The sequence below is a fragment of the Babylonia areolata genome, chromosome 4 (assembly GCF_041734735.1).
Source record: "Babylonia areolata isolate BAREFJ2019XMU chromosome 4, ASM4173473v1, whole genome shotgun sequence".
In the NCBI taxonomy this organism is placed as follows: domain Eukaryota; kingdom Metazoa; phylum Mollusca; class Gastropoda; order Neogastropoda; family Buccinidae; genus Babylonia; species Babylonia areolata.
In genome coordinates this window covers 6636823-6649730 of record NC_134879.1, presented here as the reverse complement: position 1 = coordinate 6649730, position 12908 = coordinate 6636823, and the positions used below count along the sequence as shown (strand labels likewise).

Below are 12908 nucleotides of genomic sequence, written 5' to 3'. Positions count from 1 at the left end.
GTAGTGAGTGTGCGTTGTTGTGACTCTGCGTTGTTTTTGTCTTTGTGGTGAGTGTACGTTGTTGTTGTTGTTGTGAGTGTGCGTTTTTGTTGTGAGTCTTCGTTGTAGTTTTGAGTGTGCGTTGTTGATGTTGTTGTTGTTTTAGGTGTGCGTTGATGTTCTTGTTCTTGTTGTGAGTGTGCATTTTTGTTTTGAGTGTGCGTTGTTCTTGTTGTTGTGGTGGTGAGTGTGTGTTGTTGTTGTTCTTACTGTGCGTTGTTTCTGTTGTTGTGAGTGTGCGTTGTTATTGTTGTTGTGAGTGTTCTTTGTTGAGAGTGTGCGTTGTTGTTCTTAGTGTGCGATGTTGTGCGTTGTTGTTGTTAGTTTGAGTTGTTGTTGTCGTTGTTGTTGGGAGTTGGATTTCTTGTGAGTGTGCGTTGTTGTTTTTGTTGTTAGTTTGCATTGTTGTTGTTGTGAGGGTGCTTTCTTCTTGTTGTTGTTGTGAGTGTGCGTTGTTGTTGTTGTGAGTGTGCGTTGTTTTTATTGTGAGTGTGCGTTGTTGTTGTCTTTATTGCGAGTACGCGTTCTTGTTGTTTGTTGTTGTGAGTGTGCGTTGTTGTTGTGAGTGTGCATTGTTGTTGTTGTGCGTTCTTGTTGTTGTTGTAAGTGTGGGTTGTTTTTGTTGTTGTGAGTGTGCGTTGTTGTTATTGCTTTTGTTGTTGTGAGTTTGCGTTGTTCTTCTTGTTCTTGTCAGTGTGCGTTGTTGTTGCTGTTATTGTTGTGAGTGTGCGTTGTTGTTCTTGTGATTGGGCGTTGTTGTTGTTATTGCTAGTACGCGTTGTTGTTGTTTTTGTTGTTGTTGTGAGTGTGCGTTGTTGTGAGTGTGCGTTGTTGTTGTGAGTGTGCGTTGTTGTTGTTGCTGTGAGTGTGCGTTGTTGTTGTTGCTCTTGTTGTTGTGAGTGTGCGTTCTTGTTGTTGTGAGTGTGAATGTGCGTTGTTGTTGTGAGTGTGCGTTGTTGTTGTGAGTGTGCGTTCTTGTTGTTGTGCGTTGTTGTTGTGAGTTATTTTTGTTGTTGCTCTTGTTAGTGTGCGTTGGTTTTGTTATCAGTGTCCGTTGTTGTTGTTGTTGTGAGTGTGCGTTGTTGTTCTTGCTGTTCTTGTTGTGAGTGTGCGTTGTTATTGTCGTTATTGCAAGTACGCGTTCTTTTTGTTGTTTTTGTTGTTGTTGTGCATTGTTTTTGTGAGTGTGCGTTGTTGTTGTGAGTTGTTGTTGTGAGTGTGCTTTGTTATTCTTGTTGGTGAGTGTGGATTCTTGCTGTTGTTGTGAGTGTGCGTTGTTGTTGATGTTGTGAATGTGTGTTGTTTTTGTAGTGAGTGTGCGTTGCTGTTGTGAGTGTGCGTTGTTGTTGTTGTTATGAGTGTCCGGTGTTCTCGTAGTGAGGGTGCGTTGTTGTGAGTGCGCGTTGTAATTGCTGTTGTGAATGTGCGTTGTTGTTGTTGTGCGTTGGTGTTGTTGTTGTAAGTGTGCGTTGTTATTCTTGTTACTGTTTTGAGTGGGCGTTGTTGTTGTTGTTGTGAGTGGGCGTTGTTCTTGTTGTTTTGAGTGTGCGTTGTTGTTATGAGTGTGGGTTCTTGCTGTTGTTGTGAGTGTGCGTTGTTGTTGTTGATGTTGTGAATGTGTGTTGTTGTTGTGAGAGTACTTTCTTGTTGATGTGAGTGTGCGTTGTTGTTGTTTTGTTGTGAGTGAGCGTTGTTGTTGTTGTGAATATGCGTTGTTTTTGTTGTTGTGAGTGAGCGTTGTTGTTGTTGTTGTGAATATGCGTTGTTTTTGTTGTTGTGAGTGAGCGTTGTTGTTGTTGTGAATATGCGTTGTTTTTGTTATTGTGAGTGAGCGTTGTTGTTGTTGTTGTTGTGAATATGCGTTGTTTTTGTTGTTGTGAGTGAGCGTTGTTGTTGTTGTTGTGAATATGCGTTGTTTTTGTTGTTGTGAGTGGGCGTTATTGTTGTTGTTGTTAGTGTGCGTTGTTGTTGTTGTCAGTGTCCGTTGTTATTATTCTTCTTGTGATTGTGCGTTGTTGTTGTTGTGAGTGTGCGTTGTTGTTGTCAGTGATCGTTTTTGTTATTGTGAGTGTGCGTTGTTGTTCTTTTTTGTGAGTGTGCGTTGCTGTTGTTGCTGTTGTTGTGTCTCCGTTGTTCTTGTAGTGAGTGTGTTTGTTGTTTTGACTGAGCGTTGTTGTTGTTCTTGTGAGTTTGCATTGTTGTTTTTGTAAAGTGTGCGGTGTTGTTGTTGTTGTGTGTGTGCGTTGTTGTTGTGAGTGTGAGTTGTTGTGAGTGTGCATTGTTGTTTTTGTTGTTTTTAGTGTGCGTTGTTGTTGGTGGTGGTGGTGTTGTTGTTATTGTTGTGAGTGTGCTTTGTTTTTGTTGTGAGTATTCGTTGTTGTTGTTGTTGTTGTTGTGTGTGCGTTGTTGTTGTGAGTGTCGGTTGTTGTTGTGAGTGTGCTTTGTTGTTATGCGTTGTTGTGGTTGTGAGTGTGCGTTGTTGTTGTTGTGAGTGTGCGTTGTTGTTGTTGTTGTGAATGTGCGTTGTTGTTATGTGTGAACTTGTTTATGATTATTCCCATTGTGCAACAAGAACAACAACGCACACTCAGAACAACAACAACAACGGACACTGACAGCAATAACAACACACAACAACAACGCACACACACAACGGACACTCACAACAACAACAGCAACAACAACAAAGCACTATCACAACAAGAAGAACAAGTTCAGTTGTGGCAGGCCCACAACTACATGCATGTATATGAATGTGTATTGTGTGTGCGTGTGTTTATGTACGTATGTGCCTGCCTATGTGTGTGTATGTGTTAGGGTAGCTGTTAGATACACATGTATGTTAAAATGTATGTATGCAGTGTGTGTGTGTGTGCGTGCCTGCGTGCGTGTGTGTGTGTGTGTGTGTGTGTGTGTGTGTGTGTGTGTGTGTGTGTGTGTGTGTGTGTGTGTGTGAGTGTGTGTGTGTGTGTGTGTGTGTGTGGTCACATTTTGGTGTGTGTATGTAACATAGATATAATGTTTTATGTTACCAAAGCGTTTTTGTAAATCACCTAGAGCAGATTTCTGGATAGTATGCTATATAAGTATCCATTATTATTATTATTATTATTATTATTACGTTGTTGTTATTGTTTTGAGTGTGCGTTGTTGTTGTTGTTGATGTTGTTTTTGTTGTGAGTGTCCGTTGTTGTTGTTGTTCTTTTGGTGCTGAGTGTCCGTTGTTGTTGTTCTTCTTGTTGTGATAATGCGTTGTTGTTGTTGCTGTTGTTGTGAGTGTCCGTTGTGTGTGTGCGTTGTTGTTGTTGTTCTGAGTGTGCTTTGTTGTTCTTGTTGCACAATGGGAATAATCATAAACATAAACATAAACATAATAATAATAATAATATAAAAACGGAAATAATAATATATATAAACATAATAATATATTATTATATAATAATAATAATAATGGTAATAATTATCATCATGATGATCATCATCATAACATAAGAATAATAATAATAATAATAATAATAATAATAACAACAAAAATAACAACAACAATAACAAAAAAAATTAATACATATGATAATAATGATAATAATGGTGATAATAATATCACAAGAATAATAATAATAATATACCAACCACCACAACAACAAGAGCAACAACAACAACAACAACAACAATAATAATAATAATAATATAACAACAACAACAATTATAATAATAATGATAATAATAATGAAAATAATAATAATATAATGATAATAAAAATAATAATAATTTTAAAATTCTTCTTCTTCTTCTTCTTATCATTATTATATAATTATATTATATAATTATCTTTTTTTATATTATTATCTTTTTTTATATTATTATTATTTTTATTATTATTGTTGTTGTTGTTGTTATTATTATTATTCTAATTCTTGTTCTTGTATTATTATTATTATTATTATTATTATTATTATTATTCTTATGTTATGATGATGATGATGATAATAATGATGATGATGATGTTTCTCCATAAACAAAATCATTAGGAGTTTGCCTCTCAACACCTACAAATGTCTTCAAAGCAAAAGTATGAACTGATTCACAATGAACAGCTGCCCAATCTAGGCCCCACAACTTCGAACCGTATAACACAACTGCTGTACCTGAGCATCAAACAGCTTAATGAATAAATCAAAAGAGGCATTATTGAACACATGTAACTTTTTCATAATACAGGTTAAAGCATTGCCCTACTTGCTAGAGAGAGAGAGAGAGAGAGAGAGAGAGAGAGCGGGGAAGGGGGGGGGGGGGGGGGGGTTCTGCCGCAAGGGCGCAAACTACTGATATCGTCGGTTTTTGGAGAGAGCAGCTTCCCTTGCCACGAGACAAGAAACGAGTTGACACGGTTGACAAAAGGACACCGAAAAATGCTGACCTCCGCAAGCTCCAGTCATTCCACACGCCCACACCGAAACAAAACCTAGAGTCAACACTGACACAACCATGGATATTCCGTTCGTAGCAGAACTTCCACCAGTCCCAGACTGTTTCAGCAAACTGTTGGTGAACGAGAGCGAGATGTCGGCGCTGCCAAGCCAACCATGGAGGGAATCGGAAAACCAGAATGGACTGAAATACAAGTTGAAATTGTACGCAAAAGACTCGGTTCCAGGCACAACGCTGGTAATGGGGGGATGGATGGACGGCTCTGTAACATCTGAAACTACTGTGATGAGCATGTCTGTGCATGGAGTTCATATGACTCGGAGTCAAAAGACGGACAGTGGTTTTGTTGAGGATGAAGACGTAGAGACGGCAGACCCAGAGAACAGGAAACGGCAGGAGACAGAATCCAACCTTTCTTCTTCCCCAGTACATTCTAGCTATTTCAGTCGATTGAACACATCACTTGCGAGACTGAAAGAAGAAATGGTAATTGTCTTTCTTTCTTTTTTTTCTAATTATTATTGTTTAGCTTATCATTTACTCATTTACAGTTGTGTCCAGTGAATACACTGCTAGTACAGTATGTGATTTCATATGAATGTGTGTATTTTGTATGTGACAAAGCTTTTTTTATGTTATGATTATGTACCAGTAATAACAAAAGCAAATTTACATGATCCATGTGTCATGTTTCATTAGGCAGGTTGGTGGCATATCCACATAGACATTTTTAACTTTTAATTCACACGCACATGTACACACACACACACACACACACATTTACATAGATCTGCTAAAACCAGCAGATAAGTCATTTTGAAAGGATCTGGCTGTTTTCACTGAACTAAAATTATTTGCATTTATTCACATTTCAGAGATTAGAAACATTGTTATTAAGCCACGTACTTGCTGACTCCAAAGTACTGAAGATATGATGAGTCAATATTATCAGATCTATATGTTTTTCATTGAACTAAAGGTTGTTGGAACATTAAGATAATTAAAGATCAATTTCATTTTCACCCATGGAAACTAAGGCATGCAAGTGTAGTATTAAGAATGTGTCTGTCTGTCTGTCTGCAGGCAAAGTTAAGACAGCCTGGATTATCACATGGTGCTGATGGAATTTGGTGTTCTTCCAGTTTTTCTCCTTTCATTTTCTGTGAATCAGCCACCCGCCTTTTTTCTTCTTGTTTTTTTATTTTATATGTTCATTTTATTGACTCACTTGTGTAAACAAAGTATGTTTTAACCCGGTGTTCGGTTGTCTGTGTGTGTGTGTGTGTGTCTGCGTGTCCGTGGTAAACTTTAACATTGACATTTTCTCTGCAAATACTTTGTCAATTCTAAGCGCGTTGGGTTACGCTGCTGGTCAGGCATCTGCTTGGCAGGTGTGGTGTAGCGTATATAGTTTTGTCCGAACGCAGTGACGCCTCCTTGAGCTACTGAAACTGAAACTGAAACTGTCAATTGACACCAAATTAGGCATAAAAATAGGAAAAATTCAGTTCTTTCCAGTCATCTTGTTTAAAACAATATTGCACCTCTGGGATGGGCACAAAAAAAAAGAAAAAAAAAGAAGCCTAATTATATGCAAACTGCATTTACTGTTATATTTATATCTTTTGTATTCTCTAAACTTGGCACTTTGATCTGATATTCTGACCCAACAAGAGCAGTCATTATTATCATTTTTCGTTCAAACAGGAACTTCTTTTGCCAAGCATGGAAGTTTTATTTATTTTGCAAACGTTTTGGTGCAGATAGTAAAAAAAGGGAAATTACTCTGTAATTAATGCTAGGGGACTTAATTTGCTTTAAACTGATCTTTCTCATCTTAAACATTACATTTTGAAATTATACTCAATACATAAAAAGCTTGGATTTTTTTTAAAGTATATCACAAGTGAGTCTTGAAGGCCTTGCCTCTCTTGTTTGTCTTTTTTTTTTTCTTTTTTTCTTTTTCTTTTTGTTTCTTTTTTTTTTTTTTTTTTTTTTTTTCCCCATCATCATTTTTCTTCTTTCTGTTGTCTTTTCTTTTTTTCTTTCCTCATGTTTTTAATCTGTCTTCTTCCCAATGGCATGTTCAAACACCTACAAGACCATGCATCATAAATTACAAATACATGATGGCTTCACACAAAATCATATTCCCTGAAAGAGAGGCATGGTATACATACACACACACACCCTCTCACTCTCTGTGTGTCTCCTTTACTCACTCAATCCCCTCCCTCTCCACAAGCTCTACACCTAAGTACAATAATATGTATGTGCACACTGAATACTACCCTCAGGATTTTTTGTGGGCCTGACTCAGTGTTCTGGTATCTTAACGGATACTGATCATAGGTTACGTAGGCTGAGTTCTGATTCAAAGATAAGGTCAAGATTTTTGCACTTGCCGTATTTAAATTTGGAGATGGACAGTTTTGCTATTAACAATATCGTATTGATTTCCTTTCATTTTTCATCAGTTGGAATGTCCATTTTTGTTGTACCAAACAGAGCTACTTTTTCATCCATGGGAATCAGCGTATCGTAACGTGTGAGAATGAGTTGTTTCACATGTTTCCAAAAGGAGGAAAGTTTGGGGCAGGAGTAAAAGGAATGTTCAATGTAATCGGTTTCTTGGCACCAGTTACATCTGTTTGTGTCCGTTACACCCATTTTAGCAAGCAGAATATTCGTTGGGTAAATATTGTGTATGAATTTGAAGTGAAGTAACCTCAGTCATGATTCTTTCGTACATTTGTATGCTAATTTGAAGTAGTTGCTTATATTGATGTCTAGCTTACGTTTCCAAAACTGAGCTGCACATATTTCATGGTTTTGTTTTCGGGCGAATGTTTTCCTGATTTGTTTATTTGACAAGGTATTGAGGTTCCCCTCTTTTGTTGCAATGTCGTTTGGATTTTCATCGTTGTGGACATCATTAGCTAGATGGAGTTTCCATGTTTGTGGGATTGAGTTTATTATGGCATTGTATTCAAAAAGAAGGCCAGGGTCAGCGCCTAATTTACGCACTATTTCTTCATACGTCATTATATTTCTGTGCTGCCAAAGGTCCTGCACGACACGGATGCCGCCTTTACTCCATTTGGGAAAGTGTAGCGCATTTCCTTTGTATTTTATATTTCTGTTATTCCATAGCGGTTCTGTTTTTATGTTTTCTGTCGGTCTGTCTTCGTTAAAGATGGCCACCGTTTTTATTACATCTCTCCAAAAGACTGACTGCATTTTTTCCAGTTTTTTAATTTCTTTGGGTGAAACGTTACACTTGAAACTGCTATGACTATCTTGAAAGGGGGACATGTTGTGTCTCGCCAGAATGCTCCAGTGAGATTTTGTCTCTTTGAGGAGTCTGGTTGCCCATTTCACCAAGAACACTTGCTGCTGGTGTTCGATGTTGATCATGTTTAAACCACCATCTTCTTTGTCAAGGCTGAGAATGCCTCTTTTTGACTCACTTGTGTAAACAAAGTGAGTCTATGTTTTAACCCGGTGTTCGGTTGTCTGTGTGTGTGTCTGTGTGTCCGTGGTAAACTTTAACATTGACATTTTCTCTGCAACTACTTTGTCAGTTGACACCAAATTTGGCATAAAAATAGGAAAAATTCAGTTCTTTCCAGTCATCTTGTTTAAAACAATATTGCACCTCTGGGATGGGCACACAAAAAAAAAAAGAATGAAGCCTAATTATATGCAAACTGCATTTACTGTTATATTTATATTTTTTGTATTCTCTAAACTTGGCACTTTCATCTGATATTCTGACCCAACAACTAGAGCAGTCATTATCATTTTTTGTTCAAACAGGTACTTCTTTTGCTAAGCATGGAAGTTTTATTTATTTTGCAAACGTTTTAGTGCAGATAGTAAAAAAGGGAAATTACTCTGTAATTGATGCTAGGGGAGTTAATTTGCTTTAAACTGATCTTTCTCATCTTAAACATTACATTTTGAAATTATACTCAATACATAAAAAGCTTGGATTTTTTTTAAAAAGTGTATCACAAGTGAGTCTTGAAGGCCTTGCCTCTCTTGTTATTTTTTCAAATGCTTTTTTATTATTAAACTTTTTTTTCCAAAGAAATCTGTACATTAATGTGTTAATGGTGTTCAGAACTTTAACTGGTACAGACGCTACCTGTAGGACATGAGAGAATTGTGACAGTAGAAAAGTTTTTGCCAGAATAACTTTACCATATAGAGAGGGGTTTCTGTGTTCCCATTGTTATTTTTTCTTAACCTTAGTTATTTTTTCAACTCTTGATTTCCAGTTTTCTTCGATTTCCGAAATTTCCATTTCTGCTGAGAGATATATTCCCAGAAGTTTCAGTCTGTCATATCCCATGGGAATGCCATTTATTTCACCTGTTTCATGTTTTCTTGACCCTAGCCACATGCCCTCAGATTTATTTTTTATTTAACTTCAGATCTGAATACTCCTCGAACTGCGTTACAATATCTGTAGCTATTTGAATATCTTGTTCACCTTTATGGGTTAATGTTGTATCATCTGCAAACTGCTTTATTTTAGAGTTGTTGCTATGGTTGCACACATTGTTGAGCGGAGTTAGGTCAATCCCTTGAATATCTTTATTACTTCTAATTCGAATCGCCAGTATTTCTACTGCAAGTACAAAAAGAAGAGGGCTGAGGGGGCATCCCTGTCTGATCCCTCTTTCTGTTAGAAACCAATCAGACAACCATCCACCATTATGAACACAGCTTATTGTCTTGTTCATTATGGTCGAAACACAATTTGTGAATCTTGGGCCAAAGTTAAAAATATCTAAGGCTTCGATGATACATTTTTTTGATAATGTATCAAAAGCCTTGGAGAAATCAAGGGCAATGAGAGTCCCTGGTTGATTGGTTGTGTTCAGATATTTTGTGAGATCATCGAAAAATCTCAAATGGACTGCGATGTTTCTACCTTTTATGAAACCTACTTGATCTTCATTTACAACTGATTTGATTACATTTTGGAGTCTCATGGCCAGCGCTTTCGTAAATATCTTGTAGTCTGTGTTTGTAAGAGTAATTGGTCTATAATTTGCGAGGTTATTTCTGTCCAAGTCATTGCCTTTGTGTATTAAAGTTATGATTCCTTTTTTCATTGAAGAAGGTAGTTCTCCTTTCTTAAGTGCATCTGTAATACAACGATAGAATGGTATTTTTAATTTGTCCCAGAATGTTGTAGAATGCTGGTGTCAAGCCATCGCTACCGGGTGCAGAGTCTTTGTTTAAATTAGTAAGGGCTAGTGTCAGCTCGTCCAGAGTTATTTCTTTGTCACATTGGTCTTTTTCTTCTTCTGTAAGTACTGGATAATCTTCATTACTCAGGAAATGGTCTTTTATATGTCTTCCTCTTCCTATGGATATGTCCTTCTTATATAGGTTTGTGTAAAATTTCTCGATCTCGTTCAATATTTTCTGTGAATTGTCTGTCATGTTTTCGTCTATGCGTAGAGATGTTATAATGTTCGCAGCTCCTTTGATCTTTTCAAGGCGGAGGAAATATTTTGTGTTTTTTTCACCATCTTCTATCCATTTGGCTCTTGAGCAGATCTGAGCACCTCTTGCTTCGTTTATTTCTTGTAGTTCTATTTCTTTTCTTAGTTGCCCAGCTTTCATTAACATATCTTTATCATAAATGTTCTGATGTAGTTTTTGTTCTATTTCGTTTAGCATTTTGATTTTGGCGTGTTTATTGGGAGATCGATTTTTGGCGGTTTTTGAATAGTTTATGCAAAATGACTTGTATCTAACCTTAAACATTTCCCAGGTCTTTTGTGGGTTTCCTTCTTGAGATTGTGAAAAATGTGAATCTATAAATGTGCTTGTTTCTTCTAGAAACCGTTCCTGAGATAGGAGTGAGTTGTTAAATTTCCAATATCCTGGACCTCTTTGAAACTTGTTTGGACTAAATACCGCTTTCACAAGTTTATGGTCTGCGTGAGGGAATAATTCAATGTCTACTTTCTTCACAAGTGTAATGGAGGTAGTGTCGCTGAAAATATAATCAATTCTTCTAGCTGTAAAAGGAGCAGATCTTGACCAAGTGTATTCTTTGGCATCTGGATGGATAGACCTCCACTTATCTTCCAAGTCAAAAGAGGATAACATTTCTAGAAGAGCTTCTTTTTCTCGTTGTGAGTGAGGCTTGCCGGCTATGTTATCTAGAGCATGGATTGTTGTGTTAAAATCACCCAGAACCCACAGGTGGTCGTAATCTTGCTTATGTATCAAGTTGCCGAGTTGGTTAATGAATGATATTTTGTCAACGGTCGTATTGGGTGCGTAGCAATTAGCTATGATAGTTGATTTGTTGTCGTGTACATTTCTTATTAACAATATTCTCTCTGTTGCTTCGATGAGTTCTGCATGAATCTGTTTATGGCTGGAAATTAGAATTACAAGTCCATTGCATCTATTAGTACCTACGCTATAGAATACACTTCCAGACCACTGCACATTAATTTGGGACAATATATCATCTGTCACGTGTGTTTCCTGCAAACATGCAATGTCTAACTTTTGTTTTTTGAAGAAGTCAAATACTACTTTCCTTTTTAGGTTATTTCTAAGCCCTCGAACATTTAGAGTACCAATGCATATGTCATTATTCATATTTGAAAAGGTGGTATCAATTTTTCAACTTTCTGATGCGGAATTTATAATCGTCAATCATTAATCAAAAGTCTGTTAATCAAAGTGTTTTATTTTTTGTTCTTTTCTTTTTAACTGCCAGACTTTGTGCTTTTAACATTCCATTTGCCTGGCCAAGCTCTGGGCAGTCTACTCCGAAAGCTGTTTGAATGGAAGACTTTCTTTGAATAATTGTAAGGATTTTGTTTTAACTATTGAAGATATAGAAGAGAAAAAAATCCTGTTATGTCATGAAAGTTGTATCCTGAGAGGGAAATCATTACTACCCCATAAATATTACATATAAAATGTTGTGTTATCATTTCTAACAGATACAGTGTACTTTCAGCTCTGAAAGAAGGGGATTGAATCCTGTGCTATAGTTTTGTCATATTTCTTGCAAGTGATAATATTGCTATTGCTAAGGACGGAAAACACAAAACAATACACATCTTACCATTTATTACATAAATTCATGTAAACTATGATCATTTCAGATACCATGTACTTTTAGCACTAAAAATGGATATTTGAATCCTTTACTATGATTTTTGACTCACCAGTGTTCGGTTGTGTGTATATTTGTGTCAGCGGTAAACTTTTACAAATTTATTTTATCTGGAAATACCTTGTCTGCCAATACCAAATTTTGATGAAACATAGAATGAAAAAAATCTTCACAGTCATACCAATAATATGTTATAAGTCTTCTGGATTAAGCCAAATTTCCATCTTCAGCCTTTCAGTACAGTTTCAGTTTTAGTTTGTCAAGGAGGTGTCGCTTGTGTTTGGACAAATCCATGTACACTACACCACAGTAGATGCTTGACAGCAGCATTATATCCAAACACGCTGGTCAGATCTTAAGTGCATGCATAATTGTAATTTTGCCAGAGGACAACACTTTTGTTGCCATGGGTTCTTTTTCAGTGCATGAAGTGCATACTGCACACAGGACATCGGTTTATCATCTCATTCAATTTCAAATGGCTAAACAGCTACGCTCCATTTGATTTTCGAGTCAAACTTGCAAGAAGGGGCAAGAACAGGAACTGAACCTAGTACACTGGTATATTTATAAACATTATGATATTTTTTCATCACTTTTTTTTTTCACATACTATGTTAATTTTGATTTTTTTTTCCTACCTGTTTTAAACACAGGTGGATCTACGACACCTGGACATGTCCCTTCTCTGCCAGTTACTCTCCCTGAATGAAGCCATCCAGGACTTCAAGTCATCCATCTGTGATCGCTGCTCTGAGTGCACCGGCTCTGAATACACTTCTTCAGAGTATGCCAGCTCAGAGTATTCACTGGGAGGTGGCATGGGTAGCCGTGTGGAGTCTTTCTCCAGTCTGAATGAGGAGAGTGTTGGGAATGGAGAGTTTGGCCAGGGCCATGACAACAAGAACAACAGCGGGGACTTTGCTACAGGGTACTTTCTGGAGGAGGCTAACCATTTGGCTGAAAGCACATCTAGTCTCCTGAAACAAATCACAGCTCTAACTCAGAGGGCAGAGGATGATTTTTATTGAAGACTTTGCATCCCCAAAACTGTGTGATTGCTGAAGACCCAGATTGTTGGATTACTTTTTTTTTTTTTTTTTTTTTTTTTAGAAAGAAAGAAATTGTGTTTTTTTGTATTTTCTTTTAATGTTGATAAAGATTTTGCTGTTGTGGTTTGTGTTCATGCAGGTGGCTAAATGATGCTTCCTATTTTTTGCTTTAAAATGAAAACTGATTATGTTTTGTACATTTGAAAATATACTTTTCATAAAGA

General features: G+C 36.8%; 1 protein-coding gene across 1 annotated transcript; it reads left to right on the top strand.

The window, feature by feature from the left end:
- Positions 1-4407: 4407 nt before the first annotated feature.
- LOC143280809 (uncharacterized) lies at positions 4408-12663 on the top strand. Its single transcript, XM_076585500.1, has 2 exons — positions 4408-4953; positions 12289-12663. Exons 1-2 carry the CDS (start codon positions 4525-4527, stop codon positions 12661-12663), a joined length of 804 nt encoding a protein of 267 aa, XP_076441615.1. The 5' UTR covers positions 4408-4524.
- The last annotated feature ends 245 nt before the right edge of the window (positions 12664-12908 follow it).